This window comes from Pinus tabuliformis, chromosome 4_1 (assembly GCF_031772625.1).
Source record: "Pinus tabuliformis cultivar Carrire ecotype Pingquan chromosome 4_1, CPIR1, whole genome shotgun sequence".
In the NCBI taxonomy this organism is placed as follows: domain Eukaryota; kingdom Viridiplantae; phylum Streptophyta; class Pinopsida; order Pinales; family Pinaceae; genus Pinus; species Pinus tabuliformis.
Window position 1 is genome coordinate 622,098,020 of NC_142303.1, and position 20,699 is coordinate 622,118,718.

The 20,699-nt window shown below is 40.1% G+C and overlaps 1 protein-coding gene and 1 pseudogene across 1 annotated transcript in view; both read left to right on the forward strand.

Moving 5' to 3' along the window:
- Positions 1-20,699, forward strand: part of LOC149177557 (uncharacterized) — a 367,210-nt gene that overhangs the window by 316,109 nt on the left and 30,402 nt on the right. Inside the window, exons 10-11 of the mRNA XM_089420162.1 lie at positions 13,794-13,872; positions 14,016-14,107. Coding sequence (XP_089276288.1) covers positions 13,794-13,872; positions 14,016-14,107 — 171 coding nt within the window. The remainder of the gene's footprint in view (positions 1-13,793; positions 13,873-14,015; positions 14,108-20,699) is intronic.
- Positions 17,610-18,518, forward strand: LOC149177558 (uncharacterized protein At2g38710 pseudogene; annotated as a pseudogene).

Genomic DNA, 20,699 nt, shown 5'->3' on the forward strand with positions numbered 1-20,699 from the left:
GTTTTATATTAATACCCATTAATATTTTAACTCCATTAAATATTAATTATTTTAATATCTCCCAAACCGGTTAGAATCTGCCCAAACCATATCTGGGTCTTGGAGATCTTATGTGCTTTAGCCTCTCCACCAATTTTCAAGGCTAGAGCACATCCGATGCTACCCCAAATCAACAACAACATAGTTCGGGTTGCTTCCATGATAGTCTCGCTCTTCCTTTCAACTACAACATTTTGCTTTGGGTTGTAAGGTACAATGATCTCCTTCTTGATTCCTGCGTTCTTGCAAAATTAATGAACTCCCCTCCATTGTCAATCCTGAAGATTTTCATCTTCTTTCTTGTTTGATTTTCCACTAGAGCCTTGAAGTCCTTGAATATATCAAATGCTTGGTCCTTGTGCTTCAAGAAGAAAATCCATGTCTTGCGAGAGAAGTCATCCACAACAATTATGTAGTACAAGTAGGCACCAAGAGAAGTCACTTGCATGGATCCACACAGATCAAAATGTATTAGTTGAAGTATTCCATTGGTCTTTCTTTTGCTAGAATGGAATGGTACCTTCACATGTTTTCCACTTGCACATCTTTGACAAACTCATTCACGATCCACACGAATCTCAGGCATTCCATAAACCATCTTTCTGACATGAGACAAGGCTTTGTAATGAAGGCGTGCAAATCTACGATGCCACAGTTCACATTGATGATTACTGTCACGAATCAATGCTTGGATCGATATTCCATTGACTTTATAAAGGCCTTCAATTCTCAATCCCAAAGTCAAAGCATCCCTCAAGCTAGATTTTATTGGCCAAGTGACAACCTTTCCATTTATGAAGACAACTTTCATTACTTTGTCCTCTAAGGCAGATATAGATACAAGATTCTTTTTCAATCCTGGCACATACAAAACATCTTGTAGATATATAGTTTGACCATAATCCAAATGAATTGAAACAAAACCAAACCCATTCACAGGATAAGTAGAACTACCCCCAAGAATGATCTTCAAATTGGTCTCCGACTCAACTAGGTTTGTGAGGACTTCACGATAACCAGTGAAGTGTCTAGAATCCCCACTATCTACTAACCATCAAACGAGTGTGGAGGAGAGGACTAGAAAGAGAAGAAATAAGAAAGTGTTTAGAATTAGTTTTAGCCGCATGATTTCCATACCTTGAGTTCCTTGATCTCTTGGGAGGACAATGGCTTTCTTCATGAGCCACGAGAGCTTATCTTCTTCTTCTTCTATTGATGAACTTCTTGTTGTTGTTGCCATGGTTGTTGTAGTTGGACCTTAGAGCACCTTTCTTTTCCAGATAGTCTCAGGCATAGTGACCATGCTTGTGGCAATTGTAGGATTGAACTCGTGGCCTGTGCTTTCTATATCTTCTATTGGAGTCCCTGGATTCAAGAGCAAGATTTGTTGAATTAGATGGTCCTTTTTCTTTCCTCCTCTTAGATTGAGTGGCAAATGCAGAGGGTTCTTCTTCTTCATGCTTTTGAATTCTTCCTTTAGTGATAATCTTGGTCTCCTCTTGAGTACACTTGCCCAATAGCTCATCAAATGAAGGAAACCTGTCACTATTGCTAATAGTTGTAATGCATGTCTCCCATATTGGATGAAGACCTCCAAGTGAGATCAACACCAACTCTCTATCAAATGTAATCTCTCCAGCAGACAAAAGTTGATCCTTGAGTTGGGATATCCTCATGAAGTATGATTGAACGGTCTCCCTCTTATTCATCTTGATGTCCTTGAGTTGATTCTTCAAAGAAAGATTATGGCCCAAGTTGTTGACCTCATACATCCCAATCAACTTATCAACATCATCTTGGACTTTTTCAATTTTGAAACATAAGTGATCAAATGGTCTCTCAAAGTATCAATAATGATTTTCTTAGCTTTGACCTCACCTTTCTTCTACTTGGACTTGGCAGCATTAGTTGCATCCTCTGGAGGATCATGTACCTTGCCTTCAACTTATTCTGTAACATCATTCTCTTCCCAAGTCAATTCCACCCTAGCTCCCCAAACAACATAGTTAGACGAGTCATTCAACTTCTCGTCAATCTTGAAGTATGAGGTTGTCATCTTGACCAAGTCAAATGTACTTCAACAACGAATAAGATATCTTCAAATGGTGATTGCTCTTGTCTCCTCGGGCTTGTCTTCACCTTAGCTCTAAGACAATTTTAATTTTTCAATGTTCTATGTTGTAACAATCACTTAAACAATTTCTTCTTTGAATATCAATCCCTTTATCCAATTATTTTCAATCACCCAATAATAGTAAGCAATTGTAGATAGAACAATAAATCACATGCACAATAGAAGGCAACCAAGATCAATAAAGACACAAATTTTTGGTAAAAAACTAGGGAAAAACCCCACAAGGGGGAAAACTCTAACCAAATTCTTCTTCTATTAGATTTTCATCAAATGTTTAGCAGAGATATATAGTCCAAGTACATCAACGACAAGTCAAAGGTCAAAGCCTTGGCCAACCAAGTCAACCAATCAATATCCAATCTAGTATGAGCAGAAAAGTCAAATCTGGTCAAACATTAATTCTGCGATTTTTCAGTCAAAGTCAACAATAGGCAATGCAACCCTAACCAATCCTTGGTCAATGGTCAAATCAACTTCAAAAAGTTCGGTCCACCAGCGAAAGAATGCGGCCTAATTCCTTTAGTCAAACTCGGTCAAAACAAAACAAAAATTCCTCTAGGAATTCGGTCAAAGTCAATATTTGACCTGTTGTTGCCTTTTCTAGCACCTGTAGCACAAGTGCTTCAGTAGATATAGAAAGCCTCCTAGAGACAGCCTCTTGATTGATTGCAGACCAGTGCCTAGGACATCTTAGATAGAGGAGTGCATGGAAGATTATCAGTGAGGGGTTTTTGCTACACTCCAATTGTCACGTAGTTTGGAAAGATAATAAAGGGGGCTTGGTTCAATAGTCTTTCATCAAGGTGAACTCAAGCAGATACATGGATCCAAATACAGGGGGTGAATCGGGTTGATCTCAAAGAGGAATGTCTTGTTTTGATGGCCAACACACAACAATGAGCAACTTAATATTGAAGTTGTAGTAAAGGTGAAGAGGAGGAGAGAAAGGAAGGAAATAGATGCATAGGGCTGTAAACAAGACAAAATCCTAAGCAACAATGTTTCGACAGAAGGATGGAAAGTAGAAGAGATGGAATGACAAGAATTGCAGAGCGCGAATTAAGGTTTCATGTTCTATAGCTCATGGATACACTTATCACTAATCAACATATGTAAATCTATTTTCTTAAAGGTAAATAAGTAAATCTTTAAATAACACAGGTACTGCTATTACTTAGCAGCATACATATAACCATGAGAGAATGAGACTGACAACTTCATTACACAATTTCAGTAGAAGAGAACATACATGAAATGAGATTTACAAAGGGGAAAACATTTTGCTTACAACCATGATTGGAATCACCAAAGAGTTTCATTAATCCTCAAAATGAGTCCAACATGCCAGTCCATTACATTTAGGCATGCATCGCTCGAGTCCCTCATGAACAGGCAATTAGTACCAAAGTGGAATCACAGAATTTAGACAACTGCGGGTCCAAAATTCCGGAACCTCTATTAAGTGTTTTTTCCTCCTATTTATAAGAAAAGGGGGAGCTTTGAATTAACAATGACAAAATATCCCAGCCCGAGCTCCAACTGTCTGATAGATCCGCTGTCTCGGCGTGCAAAGGCTACTACTCACAATGATTTGATTCGAATTTGATTCTGTTCTTGAAAATATAGAAATTACAGAATAATAAGAAAAAGGAAAATAGAATGATGATGGGAGGAAAATATCTCTTAGACGCCCCTGTTATGGCCTCTGCTTAGGCCACGTCTCTGCCTCAATGATCCGGCCAGTCCGCCTGTCACTTTCACCTTAATTGTCTAGCTTCACCACTCTCTGGAGTTGGTAGCGATCAACTGTGTTGACTTGTCTTAGAGTGGAAGCAGAGATCGATCTGGTAGTCTTGCATTGTATGATTGAGCGGAGCTCCATGTTGGGGCATTAAGTCTTCCCTGAGGCCTATACTAATTTACCATCACTCCATGCTTTCATTTAATACTGCAACTACCGACCCATATGCCTTCAAAGCTTTGTACATTGTTATCGGAATGCAACATGCCTCGTAAAATAACTATGGTGTGATATCAAGGATTCTCCAGTATGGTCACTTAACACTGCAAACCATTGTGAAACAACGAGTTTCAATCCGCTTAGGCCCCTTTTTCTTTGACCCCTTTCAGTACTTTTTCAGGTTATGACCGGGTGCTAGCCTTAAGGCATTAGGGCCTTTAGACTCCTATATGGGGACTATTTTCCTTTGTAAATGGTTAGGTGCCCCTGGTCCTTTAAGTTTTTCTAGACCATGAGCTAGCACGAAATCAGAGTCCCCATTATCGGAAGATCACAAACAAAGGTTTCACTATGGATTGATGTGTTGTTTCGCCGATCACCCTTTGCGCTAAACCCTTGGATCTTTGGCTCTTCATGTCACTGCAGGCTGGCCCCTATGTCGGAGCCCCTTTATCGACATTTCGCAATCGGAGGTTTCACTAGGAGCGACAATGCTCATCCTCCGATCACCAATGTGATGTCATCCTCTGCCATGTGTCACCTTGTGAGTGGTGACACGTGTCCCCTTGTTTTGGGTCCCTATGACCCCTCAAAACGCTGAATTTCCCTGTGTTGTGTCCATCGTACCGTTGTGTCATGCTGACGACAGCTGCCTCGTGTCCCTTATCGGAACCAACCATATGCTGCCAAGTGTCATGTATCAGAACCAATGATGTTCAGCCAAGTGGCCCCCTCGAGGAGAGAGAAAAGGTCAATCCTCTTCTCGTTTTGCAACTGATTTCCTTTGCTAAATGTTTCAAGGCATTCTCGACGCTTTAACGCTAGAGGCTCAAATCCCGACGAATTTAATCACAATTGAAACTCTATGCGATATCGCAACTTTGAAAGGGTGTCACCTGTTTGATCGTCGATTGCGATGCGTTGATCTCTTGATGCTTCGATGCCTTGGACCTCCGATGTGCGGGATCGCTAATCACATATTAGCGAAATGCTTTTGCTGTTGCGTTGCACCTTGGACCTCCGATCGCCAATATGTGGGATCACTGATATGTCGGGACCCGGGATTTTACCCTTAGGCATTTTCTCTTTGTCTTCTGGTTTTTCAAGGGTAACTTCAATCTTCTCTAACTTTTGATTCCAGAGTCCATTTGAGGAGTTCCATATACCGTTGGAAAGCTAATTCCGAGCACTATCCATTGGAGGGGGTCTGATTTAGCTTTGAGTGCTTTTGTGGCTTGGAAGATGGCTGCAAACCTCTCTGCTCTTTTGCCCTCTTTTAATAGTTGAAAACACATTTTGCAAAGGGTGACAACATTGGCTCCACTTGGGGATAGTGCCTTGTTGGCAAGGTGCTGAGAACTTGCAGACCAGTAGCCTTCACCATTGGGCATGGAGTCAAAATTTATAATGCACTTATACAACCAAAAAATCTCCATGAAACTTTATTTGCAGGGAGTCCTTTCCTCATTGAACTAAAATGCAGAAAAGTAAATTCTAACAACTGGAAAATAAATGCTCAGCTAATGAGCTTATTTATATACAACTCCTACTTATGTACTAGACATCAATTCACCTAAGTGAGTTCATCCCTCCAATGGTACCAGGTCAACATTTGGGTGCTAGACCTAATGCCTTCATGCTGTTGAAATTTAAAAATCAAAACAAGCATGCAATTGTGAAGTAGGAGGTCATGTATTACCAGAGTGACATAAAAGGTGGGGTGGAAGGATCTTGCTCCTCAACATGTGGTCCAAAGACTACCATAGGCCTTTCTTCCTGTAGGTTTAGACTGTCAAGGGGTTGGACTGAAGTGGAAGGAAATAGAAACTGAGAGACTTGGGCCTTGTAAGTGGGCTGTTTCAAGAGCTCAGACAACGGGAGTGGAATCTTGATCTCTTCAAGTTCTTTTTGGAGGTTAAAGGGTGCATGGCCTTTTTATCCCGTGCTAGTTTCTACAAGCTCCTTTTCTCTTTCAAGAAAAGGTTTAGTGGGAGGAGGTGACTTACGTTCTTTAGTGACTTCAAGTTGACAACTGTTTGGGTAGGATGAGTCTTCCTCTCTTGAGATAGTTGGGTCTATATGTCTCTTTCCCTTGTTAGCAAACTTGGGGGCTCCTGGGAAGAATTACCTTCATTTTGATCTGGTGTTCTTGATCTCTTTCTAGATGATCGTAGATCATACTTCTTGTGTAGCTGAGCCTGCATGAAGTCAGCGAACTGTTTGCAGTAGTCATCGATCTCCTCATCGTCCAATGTGGCATGAAGCTCTTCCTCCTCTTCATATGTCTTGAGTTCTTTTTCCTCATCGGAGAAAGAGGAGTACAAGTTTCCCTGAAAATTTCTTGCATCCTGTGATGGTTCCTCTGGATCATCTTCTATGTACAATGGAGGATGAATATGATCTTGTTTCTCTTTCCTCTCCCTTTGCATTAATTGTAGGGGAGGCCTTCTGTATTGGGGATTGTATCCCCGATTGGCAGCTGGGAAGTTCTGTCTCTGAAGGCTTTTATTCTCCAACTCCATCCTTGTCAGTTTGCTAGATAAGTTCTTTATCAACTTATCCATTTCCTCTATCCTTTGTTCTTGGAATTCTCTTCCACTTGAGGAAGGTGTCTCCTCCTTCCCCTTTTTCTTCTCTCCCAGATCAGATCTGCCTCTAGAATTTCCGGTCGAGGTATAATTCGCTTCTACCTCGAGAGCATCAGTTTGAATTTGATCTAAGGAAGGAGACTTCCTCTCTCTTAGTGTGAAACCAAATTCTGAATCAAAAGCCCCAACATACTACTTTGGCAGCGGCCTATGGGGGTTTAATTTCAGCAGGCAGATTGTTATACAATTTATTAAATCTTTTAATAAAATCAGAGATATCCTCACCAGATTTCTTCTTGATAGCATTAAACTTTGTGAGGATGTATCCGTGGTCTCTCTTCTCTCCCCACTTCTGTAGAAAGGAATTCTCCATCTCCTCCCAAGTGGTAATAGAATTGTTGGGCAAGGATTTGAACCACTTCCTGACTTCTCCGTCCAAGGATTGGACGAAGAGTCTCAACACTACATCATGATGCTCTACATTCTGATTTTCTGCAAAGGCACCGAATATCTCTATGTGTCTCTGTGTTGTGATGTTGGTCTCTTCATTATACCTGGGCAGGAGCTTGAGATAGTCTTGTGGCATTGAATTTAGGGGTTGAGGCAGATTTAAGGGGGCATACTTGTTTAACAAGAAGCCTGGGACAACCATTTGGATTAGAGGTGGAGGTGCTGCTTGAATTACTGGAGGAGCTTGAGGGATAAACAATGGTAAGACAATAGACTGACAATGGAATGAGGAACTGTTCACACTGTGGGTGAGGCTGCTTTGGAGTGTGTCTTTTATTTCCTCAACTTCTTCTTTGACCTCTATGGAGCAGTACTAAACAGATGACCACCTTCTGGAGGATATACCAAAATTCTAGGAGGAAGTTCAGAACAATGGATTACTGCCCTCTGTGAACTGGATGCAGATGTTTTAGGAAATGAAGAGATAGTCACATCAGTATTTGGAGTCTTTTCTTTCCAAATTCTTTTGGAGATTATTCTTTCTGGGTCAGATACGGAGGGAGTACTTTGCTGTGAGGTATCTGAGCGAGTATGGGGTCTCTGATAAGCCAAAATGATTAGCTAGAATTTCAAACAGTGGGGTCGCCAAGGTATTTATCATAATATTGAAACAGTGGAGTCGCCAAGGTGAGAGATCTTCAACCCACACTTCCCTTGCTCACCTAACAAAGGGAATGTAAAGATTTGTCGTACCCAGGGAAAAGTATTTCACAATTTCGTTTCTTGGCAGTGGCGCAAAAAATATGTTGTCGCTTTTTCTACCACCTATAGCACAAGTGCTTCAAGAGATATAGAAAGCTTCCTAGAGACAACCTCTGGGTTGATTGTAGACCAGTGCCTAGGACATCTTAGATAAAGGAGTGCATGGAAGATTATCATTGAGGGGTTTCTGTTGCACTCCAATCTTCATGTAGTTTGGAAAGATAATATATGGGGGCTTGGTTCTACAGTCTTTCATCAAGGTGAACTCAAGCAGATACATGGATCCAAATACACGGGGTGAATTGGGTTGATCTCAAAGAGGAATGTCTTGTTCTGATGGCTAACCTACAACGAGCAGCGTAATATTGAAGTTGTAGTAAAGGTGAAGAGGAGAGAAAGGAAGGAAATAGATGCATAGGGTTGTAAACAAGACATAATCCTAAGTAGCAATGTTCTCGCAGAAGGATGGAAAGCAGAAGAGATGGAATGACAAGAATTGCAAAGCGCGAATTAAAGTTTTATGTTCTATAGCTCATGGATACACTTATCACTAATCAACATTGTAAATATGTGCTCTTAAAGGTACATAAGTAAATCATTAAATAACACAGGCACTGTTACTACTCAGTAACATACATATAACCATGAGAGAATGAAATCGACAACTTCATTACATAATTTCAGTAGAAGAGAAACATACATGAAATGAGATTTACAGAGGGGAAAACATACTGCTTACAGCCATGATTGGAATCACCAAAGAGTTTCATTAATCCTCAAAATGAGTCCAATATACCAGTCCATTACATTTAGCCATACATCGCTCAAGTTCCTCATGAAATTAGAACCAAAGTGGAATCACAAATTTGGACCACTGCGGGTGCAGAATTTTGGAACCTCTATTAAGTGTTTCTTCCCCTTATTTATAAGAAAAGGGGGAGCTTTGAATTAATAGTTACAAAATATCCCAGCTCGAGCTCCAGCTGTCTGATAGACCAGTTGTCTCGGCATGTGAAGGCTACTGCCCACAATGATTTGATTCGGATTTGATTCCGTTCTTGAAAATATAGAAATTACAGAATAATAAGAAAAAGGAAAACTGAATGATGATGGGAGGAAAATACCTGTCAAATGCCCCTGTTATGGCCTCTGCTCAGGCCATGTCTCTGCCTTAATGATCCGACTAGTCCGCCTGTCGCTTTCACCTTAACTGTTTGGCTTCACCACTCTCTGGAGTTGGTAGTGATCAACTGTGTTGACTTGTCTCAGAGTGGAAGCGGAGATCAATCCGACAGTCCTACATTTTATGACTGAGCGGAGCTCCATGCTGAGGCATTAAGTCTTCCCTAAGCCCCATACTGATTTACCACCACTCCATGCTTTCGTTTAATACTGCAACTGCTGACCCATACGCCTTCAAAGCTCTGTACCATGTTTTTGGAATGCAACCCGCATCATAAAATAACCATGGTGTGATATCGAGGATTCTTAGGTATGGGCACTTAACATTGCCAAACATTGCGAAACAACGAGTTGTGATCCCCTTAGGCCCTTTTTGCTTTGAGCCCTTTTAGTACTTTTTCGTCATATGACCGGGGGCTATGACTAGGTACTTAGCCTTAAGGTGCTAGGGCCTTTAGACTCTTGTACATGGACTATTTTCCTTTGTAAATGGTTAGGCGCCCCTGGTCCTTTAAGTTGTTCTAGACCATGCACTAGCATGAAATCGGAGCTCCCTTATTGGAACATCACAATTGGAGGTTTCACTATGGATTGATGCGTTGTTTTGCTGATCACCGATTGCCGATCACCCTTTGCGCTAAGCCCTTGGATCTTTGACCTTTTATGTGACTGCGTGCCAGCGTCTCTGTCGGAACCCTTTTATTGATGGATCACAATCGAAGGTTTCACGAAGAGTGACAATACTAATTCTCCCATTGTCGATCGTCGATGTGACGTCATCCTCTGCCATGTGTCACCTTGTTTTGGCCCCTTATGACCTTTCAAAATGTCAAATTTGCTTACCACGTGTCCACTATACCATCACGTCATGTTGACATCAGCTGGTCCGTGTCCCTTATCAGAACCAACCATATGCTGCCAAGTTTCATGTATCGGAACCAATGATGTTTAGCCACGTGGCCCCCTTGAGGAGAGAGAAAAGGTCAACCCTCTTCTTGTTTTGCGATTGATTTCCTTTGCTAAATGTTTCAAGGCATTCTTGATGCTTTAACGCTAGAGGCTCAAATCCTAGTGAATTTAATCGCAATCAGAACTCTATGCGATATCGCAACTTTGAAAGGGTGTCACCTATTTGATCGCTGATTGCGATGCACTGATCTCTTGATGCTCTGATGCCTTGGATCTTCGATGTGCGGGATCACTATTCGCATATTGGCGAAATGCTTCTGCTATTGCGTTGCACCCTAGACCTCCGATCACCAATATGCGGGATCGCCAATATGCCGGGACCTGGGATTTTACCCTTAGGCATTTTCTCTTTGCCCTCTGGTTTTTCAAGGGTAACTTCAATCTGATCTAACTTTGATTCCAGAGTCCATTTGAGGAGTTCCATATACCGTTGGAAAGCTAATTCCGAGCACTATGCATTGGTGGCGGTCCGATTTAGCTTTGAGTGCTTTTGTGGCTTGGAAGATGGCTGCAATCCTCTCTACTCTTTTTCCCTCTTTTAATAGCTGAAAACACATTTTGTAGAGGGTGACAACATGACCTACGGTCAAACCCTGCTCAAGTCTGCAGTCAAAGGTAGTCAACATGCCCAGAAAACTTCGGTTAAAGTCCTAGTCAACTCGGCCTCCGAAAATGGATCCTAAACCAAGTTAGATGAAGCCAAATTCCTCCAAGTTAATGCTTGTCAAACAGTCCCAATAACAGAAGTCAACGCTGCTCAACAAGATTTCCCTCTCTCCTTTGCACGTGTGAACTCGGCCTTGCAGTTCCAAAAGTGTACGAAACAATCAAATGAAGGTAAGTTTTGTGATGTGATGCTTCCAAGTGATGCTAAGTGAGGTGTATTTATATGTGGTAGAGGAGGTCAGATTTCTCCTTTAGGCTGACTTGTACATTTTGTATTGACTTGGTCCAACAACAAAAATAATATTTTTCCATGTGCAAATTTAATTCTTCCAAGGGCTAGTAGGGTCTCCTTAGGGTTTGTTGGGCTTCTCCAACGAGGGAATTGCTCCCTCGACTGCCAATTTTCGAAAATAAGGTCTACATCCTAGGATGGAGGAAGAAAATTATCAGAAGGGATGTCAGATTTAAAGAGGGTAGGACCTTTAGGAAGTCACATGGGACAGATTGAATAGCAGTAGAGGATTTGGAGTGAGAAGGTCCAAAGGTTGAGCAGGGACTAGTAGTAGGGGCACAACCTTCTGATAAGGAGGAGGAGCGAGATGTTCCTTTGAGTTATACTAAGAGAAGGCCGATATGGGCCGAACAGAGCTTAAGGGATGCAAAGGAGCATGTGTAGCCTCTTAGCAAGACCTTTAGGGAGAGTAGAACAGCAACTATATTTTCTAGCTATTTGGCAACGATGATTAGCATTAGTAAGTCCGAGCCTTCTACTTTTGAGGCAACAGATCAATAGGTCTAGAGGGATGCCATGGTGGAAGAGTATAGTTCCATCATGAGGAACAATGTGTGGGAGATAGTACAAAGCAGTGTTGATAATATCGCCGATATCTCGGCGATATTCGTAAATATCGCGCGATTTTCTGCGAAACGAGATATCGGCCGGAAAATATCGCGCTATTTTCCCATTTTGAAAATCGCGCGAGAAATCCGATTTTTCGGCGATATTTTCCAAAAAATCGCGCGACGATGGTAAATATCGCGGCTGCGGTTAAAAAAATTCCGCGCGGGCTGTATAAATGAATTTTTGCGCTTTCTGTTTAGTCATTTTGGTTTTTAATGATCTTCTGAGCGCTGGAAGGTTGCTGCGAAGGAGGCCCGAGGGTTTGAGGAGCGCTGTCGTTTTCCATTGGGGCGCTGTCGTTTTCCATTGGGGTTTGAGGGGTGCTGTCGTTTTCGTTTGAGGGGCGCTGGAAGGTTGCTGCTGATACAGGTACCTTCAATATATGGCATATGCCTTACAATATATGCCTTCAATATATGCTCTTATACCTTCAATATATGCCTTACATTATACGTTACGTCTGGACTCTTAACTCTGCACGCTATGTGATCTGTTTATCACTAATATTTTAATGTTTCTTCTCTTCAACGAAAACGACAGTCCCTTTGACCTGTTTGTTGGCATTAATACATTTATCCTATCCTATCTTATCTACCTGGGTGTGATATCTTACTGAAGAGCTCGTTTTTGGCTTTTGTAAGGCTGCTAAGAAGGCTGCATTTTATTCCTAAAATAATATAATATCTAATATATCGTAGAATAAAGCATAATCATATAAGTTGAGACTTGATGACTTGAGACTCAGCAGCCTGGGATATAGTGACTAACTGACTGTGGCCTGAGGAGATTGCGGTTGATGCTAAGGAACAGAACCATTGCATCATCAGTTTGGTGACTGATGCTCAGTCATGTGAAGTCCAGCAACTTGGAGACCTGGTTGACTGTAACTGGCATATCTGCATGTAACCACCATGGTGTAACTGTATTCTGAGCATATAAAATATATCATAAGTTATAACAGAGTCTTAAGTATCGGTGGTGAAGCTTTGAAATATGAATAGCTCTTATACCTAGCCCTCTAAGCCTTCAAGACATGTAGCACTAACTTTATTCCACATTATGAGTAACTATATGCACATATGCAATCTCTTAGAAATTGTTCTTAAATTGTCTGAAATATTCAGCCTACCTGAGGATTTGGTATCGCCTTTGAAGTTTGATGTATCATTTCTATTTGACATCATATATATCAATGCCTTCTTCATATTTATGTGCCAATGTGTTTAGTTCATGTTGTTATTGCTTTATATGTTTAGAAATCTGAAAAAAATGAATATATTATGCATTTTTTATGCTTGCCGATATTTGCCGATATTTTCGCCGATATTGCCGATAAGATATTTTCCGGACCCTCACCGATATTTTCCCGATACCGATATTATCAACACTGGTACAAAGGCTTGAGGTGAAGTCAATTGTAAATTCTCGATGGATCTATAAGATCAAGCATGCAGCTGATGGCAGAGTTGAGAAGTATAAGGCAATGTTAATAGTGAGGGGTTTCTCCTAGAAGGAGGGAGTAGATTATGAGGAGGCATTTGCTCCTGTTGTTGGATATGCATCTATCAGGGAAGTTATATCTATTTCGTTAGAGATTCTCCCATAAACCATGAGTTCCAATGTGATCCACTCCAAGTCCTCCAATCCTATCTAGGACAAAAGGAGCTAAGAGCGGGAACCAATGGGACCGACCATGGCCGACCCTAATAGGTCTAGGACATCTCAATACAAAGACTCACGTTGCCTACAAGGCTTTAACTTGCATCCCGAGGCTTACAATGGTGTTATGAGTGAAAAAAAATCTGTATGTACCCCTGTTGAAATGAGGGGTAACAAGTCCCATTTATTGTGACTTTGGTTATACAAGGACATTAATACACTTTTCAATTTAGACTGAAATTTCTATTTGTTGTTATAACTTATTAACCATGAAACTGCAAGATGACTTGTATTTGACTCACTTTTTATGTTTTTCTAGTCATCCCTGTACCAGATTTATACTAAACAATTGTGTATTGATTGTTGTAATAGGCATTAAAGTGTGCTGTATAGGCTTTCTTAGGACTACTAATTAAAAGCAGTATTGCTAGTTATGCTGTGATTAGTCTCTTCATCAATGCTCTTGTCTCTGATTATGTACAGGAACACAGAGAGAGGATTTTAAATTGGATAATCTCCTCTTTAGTACTTATATTATTTGGAATATTCCTGGATGTATTGGGTAAGCTCCTGATGACTTAATAGATAATACGATCATTTTAGCATAAAAAGGATCAGAGATAATACATTTAGAATTTATGATGATGCTTAATTCTGATTTTGTTGGGTAGAAATTTGATATGTATCTTTCTTTGTTTTTGACAGGAATGCCTTTAAACAAGGCTCTCTATACATTCAGCTTCATGTGTATCACATCGGGTGCAGCTGGCCTTCTCTTCTCAGTAATCTATTTCTTTGTAAGTTTAAGAAAATGCTCAATATCCTGGGAGATAAATTTGTTTTCAGTTTGGATCAATTTAACATGCTAACTGATATAAAAGCAGAAAGCAAAGAATGTCTTGACCAACTAGTTTGTATTTGTAATGTCCCAATGTTTCTTTAATCTTTCCCACATACTGCTAATTTTTTTTCGAAGATTGCCACAAGAGAGAGAGAGAGAGACCTCACTAAGAAGGGGATTTGAGAGAGATTTCTTTTATTAACTGAAATCTTTATTGATATTGAAAGATGAAATATAGATGGATTCTAGAGTCTATAGTTATACACAAGTTTTATTACTGTATATCATTGATATTAATAGCTGCTTTTAAGGAAAATGTGGACATTTATAGTAACATAAGTTTTAAATGCAGTAGTTTAATTTTGATATTTTTTTTACTGGTGAGGCTTAGGATTGAAAGATAATTGCAAACGTATTAGGTATGGTTATTCTCTTTGGAAATGATGCAATTGTTGGTGTAATTTGTACATGTGGACAGACCACATTGATATGTATGATTAGTGTACTTGTACTAATCTGTGTGGCCATACTTTATTCTTTTATTGTACTAATAGGCGTGGCTAAGGCCAGCCTAGTCTACTTTGATATGTAGGTTCAATAACGCTCTTGGGGAATGAATTTCTACTTACATGGTACCATAATCCTCGAGAGAACATCCTACATACATGAATGGTATAAATACACTGCTCAAGCCTCATATGTATATCATCCCTTTTGATAATACATGGTTGCTTTCTTGGAGAATACCCTACATAGGAGTGTTATGTATCTTGGAGGAGGGCATCAAGCCCTAGAAAACAAAGGATAATTTGGATTCTTCTATGGAGGTTTGGAGTTGGCTTGGGGATGCTTGGGTTGTGATTGTGTTGATGCAAGTCGAGTGGGCCTCATTACCCACCACCTGTGGGTATGGCCATACTTTATTCTTTTATTGTACTAATACGTGTGACTAAGGCCATCCTAGTCCACTTTGATATGTAGGTTCAATCACCCTCTTGGGGAATGCATTCCTACTTACATGGTACCATAATCTTCGAGAGAACATCCTACATACATGAATGGTATAAATACAACACTCAAGCCTCATATGTATATCATCTCTTTTGATAATACATGGTTGCTTTCTTGGAGAATATCCTACATAGGAGGAGTGTTATATATCTTGGAGGAGGGCATCGAGCCCTAGAAAACAAAGTATAATTTGGATTCTTCTATGGAGGTTTGGAGTTGGCTTGGGGGTGCTTGGGTTATGATTGTGTTGATGGAAGTCGAGTGGGCCTTATTACCCACCGCCTGTGGGTAATATCCATAGCAATTTTTTTTTCTCCTAGATGGTACTCAATGGACAACCAACAACCCCATGCAGCCACCAGATAGCTCGATGTGCCACTATCTCTGCCACTTGAGCCAACCATATGCTCCCTCGCTCATCTGTTATGATTGTATGTTTGAAGGTGGGCCTTCCAACCCCAAAGGTATGGATTTTCATTGTGCAATTGGGTGTTTTTGTTTACTTATTATGGACACTTTTGGGCACAGATTAGTGGGGGGATTCGGCGGAAAGAGTGGGCTTGGTTTGAACTCTTGTCTCTTCTGTCCAATTTGATGTTTAACCTTATATCCTAGTCCCGTGGGATCTCCTTTATTGGCTACTAGCTTTGGGAGTGACACTACATGGAAAACCCCGATTTTGGTTGCATGGTACCACTTCTCGACACCATATAATTACTCCCTTCCGCTCATCTGGGTCCGCATTTGTCCAATGGGTCCACAAGGAGTTAGCCTTCCCCCTCCCCTTGTCCACACTTTGGGTCAGGCTTGGAACGATGCCTTTGAGGTTGTTGTAGCTAAAAAGAAAGGAAAATGCATAATTTGGCCACTCTCATAAGGAAATGTACCATAATATGCGAAAGTCGGTTGGGACATACAAATTTAACACGTGGGCAAAAGCCAAAGATGAGCCCTATGTTATGAATATAATTCATAACAAGTGAGATAATTAAATTTAATGTAAATATTAAATAATCAAATATTGGTTATGTTAAATAGTCATTAAGTTAAGTGAAAATGCATGTCTAAAAGACATGCCAGTGACGAAAGGACACCTATATAGGCGGGTCCTCATTGTAACTTTTATCATTTATACATTTTTATATATAATAAATTATTATTACAAATACCTCTTGTGTATTTTTACATTCAAGTCTACAAGCTATTAGTTTTGTTGCTTTAGTGGTATCAGAGCCATGGCACACAATATAATCATGCGGGTCTTTGAACATTGTTCGCCGCACAATGTGGCATTATGTTCACATCCTGAATGCGTTGAGCAGTTTAGTAAAATTCAAGAAGCGTTTAGTGATTAGAAAAATCATGTGCAGAAGTTTCAACATGTCTAAAGAAAAGTTATGCAGAGGAAAACAATAGCGATAATGAAGAAACGAAACTAGGAAAAGCAGGGGAAGAAGATGAACAATATCATAACAATGAGGAAGATGCAAAAGTTTCAAGCAAACTGCATGAGATTGCAGGTACAAACCAGTTCTTTCTTCTTCATGAGGAAACTAACGGTCTGAGATTTGAAGGTGGTGAGGGTGATGTGAGTATTTTTGCTATGGCTGTCTCCATTCAAAAAGTGGAACTGAAAGAGCCTGAATTGGGTCCAATTAAGGTGGTGCCAGTTACTGACAACAATGATGTGGTATCTATTCCACTGCATGATTCTACAACCACTACCATATCTGAGAATCTAGATAGCTTTGCAATTCTTCTAGATTTTGAGCTCAATTCAATAGCCATTGAATCTGCAAATTCATTTTATCTTGTTGCATTTCACATTGAAAACAAATCTGTGTATAATGTATCTGAAAGTGATGGGGATGCTAGTATGCTATACTCAGAATTTGGGGTTTCTTCCACATTTCCAAGTGTAGAGGTGGAAATCTCTGAAGTTTCAATTGGTCTTGATGTGAATGAAGACTATCTTGAGGAACAAGAAAATAAGAACACCAAGAAGGTGCTAGATAAAATTAGGTCCAAAATACTTGAAAACATCAATTCATTTTTGAAATATATCAAGATGGAATACCACAGAGGAAGCGGGTCAAGACGACAAAGAACCTAGAGTGAGCAGGGTGGAAGAAGGTCAACTTCCTCAACCCGCTCACCATCCAATAATATCAATTCAACGGATTCTGAAAACGATAGCGTAAGCCTCTCAGACGAACTGTTACTGGACTCTCATAATCACATTGAAGAAGCACTTGGTGGTGAGATAGATTTGGCCTTGCGCTTATTAGAGGATAATGAGATAGAAGAAATTGGTTGTGACCTAGAATCACTCTTTATCTTATTAGATTATGATGGCATAGACATTGTTCAGCAGCCGCATAACATAACAATTTCGGAGGAGCAAGTGAATAAAAATAACAATATTGCTTCCACTTGTCCAATTTTCTATGGCAAAGGGCATCGAAACTCTGGTCATGGAGGACACCCAACCTTTAGAGCAACCCATTGTCGAGATGGACGGAGGTTTGGAACATGCAGCGGTCATGCCGCTTCGACCAATCAATTGTCGCATCAGATTGATGCGTGAGCCGCCAATCGAGCCAACGTTTCGCGAATCGATCCGACGTTCGAGTCACCCATTGTGCCACAGGTCAAGGGATTGTTTTTCTGTTATTTTTGCACATACCTTTCATCTGTAAAAAAAATAATTCAATAAGGGGATTTGAGACGGTGTCTGCAAGCAAAGAAATGGTCGTGTACTGCTTCAACACTTTAGTGGCTCATTACACCGGCAAGCGTATGCCTCCTCCTGCCTTTGACGATGGCCAACATCCATTATTTGTCACATGGGAAAAAGTTGATGGTGGGAAACCCAGTCTGAGAGGATGTGTCTTTTCACTTGATGCTAACAGTCTTTATAATGGGTTGAAAAACTACGCGCTTGAAAGTTCCCTACGTGATATCTGCTTCCCACCTATAGAGGCTGCGTAAATTCTAAAGTTGGAATGCACAGTGTCTATCCTGACAGATTACGAGGTGGCCGCCAATTATTTGGATTGGGATATCGGAAAGCATGGTATCATTATTGAGTTTAGTGATCCAAATGATAATACAACACATAAGGTAACATTCTTGCCGGAAGTTGCTCTACAACAGGGTTGGACAAAGAAGCAGACAATTGATTCTCTCGTGCGAGAATCAGGGTTTAAGGGTTGCATAACTGAGTCTCTTTGAAAAGCAGCCCGCATCTCTTGTTACCAAAGTAGTGTTCACACTATGGATTACAATATGTTACATTTGTGAGAAGAACGAGAGGCACTCTCCCTTGTCTTGAAACGACTTCTATTAGAATTTGAACCTGGAAAAAAAGAATTTGGTCATTTGTTTTTAATGTATTTGCTGATTGTGCCTTTATAAATATGTGCAAGGCGCGACGCTAAAATCTTTGTTAGATTGTGATTATATTTAAGAAACAAAGTCTATATTAACGTTAGTAGAAATTAAAATATATAAAATTCCTATCCTTTAAAAAAAATTATAATAAATTAAAAAAATATATTTATAAAAAAAAATTATATTAAAAATATCAGTATTAATGAAAAAAAATCCTAGGGAATATTACTGATGAGCTACATGATGAAACGATGACTAGATTGTAGACATCGAGACGACAGACACTAAGTGAAGAAATGCGACAACATTAAAGCTTTAAGGACAAAGCTTCTGAAGGAAAGGGCTATGCTATGAATATAATTCATAACAATTGAGATAATTAAAATTAATGTAAATATTAAATAATCGAATATTGGTTGTGTTAAATAGTCGTTAAGATAAGTGAAAAGGCATGTCTTTAGTCACGAAAGGACACTTGCTTAGGTAGATATAGGCGGGTCCTCATTGTAACATTGATCACTTATACATTTTTATATATAATAAACTATTATTACAAATACCTCGTGTATTTTTACATTCAAGTCTACAAACTATCAGTTTTGTTGCTTACTCTACCCGTATCATTATGGCCATCACCCTGGTTCCTAGGGCCCATCATATCGACCCCTTACATCATTAAGGAACCCATGATTGTCCCAATGTCTAGTGGGTGATGAACTGCACCACATTAAGGGGGTATTCACTACTATATCGTACACATCATGCTCTCATCCTCGGAGCCCTAAGCTGTTATAAGAGAAAAATCAATAAAAGACAAAAGGCATATGAAGAATGGTCGAAAAACAAAAGCTGGGGTAACTCATGTACCACGATTGTTCCATCCTACATTCATACACCCAAGTGTGGGCTTCCCTTATTATATCTATCTGTGTACTGTGGCACGTGGCTTGGAGCCGTCTATTGATGTCCCACTCCATTCCGTCATTATATCACGTGCCACCTGCCATTTGATGGATGTACCATGGACATGTCACTCCCTTTAAAGGCTGAAACCACCTAATAGGGTCTTTGATTAACTTTTTTCTTGAACTTGGAGACACTTGTATGTTCTAAAACCCACTATGGAAGGGCATGCCACTGAAATGTCCACTTGGATCCATGATTTGTAAGCTCATTTACTCAATTGCACTAATGTTTGGTTGTACTGGAAGGTGAGCGGATGAATTGGATCTTATACAAGATTGCAGGTAGGTCTTATTCTTGGGTTTGGTCTACCTATAAGGGGTCCAAGCCCTCTAGAGGGTCATATTGGCATTTGTAGGGTGAGCTTGAGAGCCATGGACCTCCACCATAAAACAGAGTATATTTCCACTTCAGGGGATCCCTTAGTTCTATTCATTGCTTGCTAGTATTCCACCTATTTGACGCTGATGATGCACCTTGACCACCTGCCCAACCGGCTACACTCTTGCACCACAAACTTGGCAACTGATCTAGGCCCCAGATGAGGATGTATCTTGCCATGGAAGACAATGGGATTGCTTGCATCATTCTTCCAGCCCTTACATATGGGATACATGCTTGTTAATTCCATTTGGAGACCCATGAGGATGTTTTGTGCCCCCATGCCACTTGGGGGCACCACAAGTCATTTGCTTGGATATCATGGGGCCACCCCCTTTATCACTATGTTTGGAGCTCATTCATTCATCTTGGCACTCATTGGGCTCTACTAGGCCTCTTTAATGGTCCTTCGACCTATTGTACCTATCATTTTGCCTTCTTGAGAGACATATTTTTGTATTATGGAGCTATCTTGCTGGGCTTGTCACCAAGTAATGTTATTTTTGCACATTATTTCTTTTATTAGTTGGGGCATTATTAGGCTTAATTAGGCAAATCTAACCCCTTAGGGAGGTTATATATTGATGTGATGATAATTTCATTTGATCATCACTTGGATTTGGATCATTATCCCTTCTTGAGAATTTTGCTATAGCTCTTGGAGGACAAATTGGAGATTCATGAATGTATTTTGATGTTTGGGTTGATGCTATTATGTTTTGGAGCTTCTCTCTTGCAAATGTAATGGATTGATAAATTTTTTCTACCATGTAAGTTTCGCGTTTACGCAAAATTTTCAT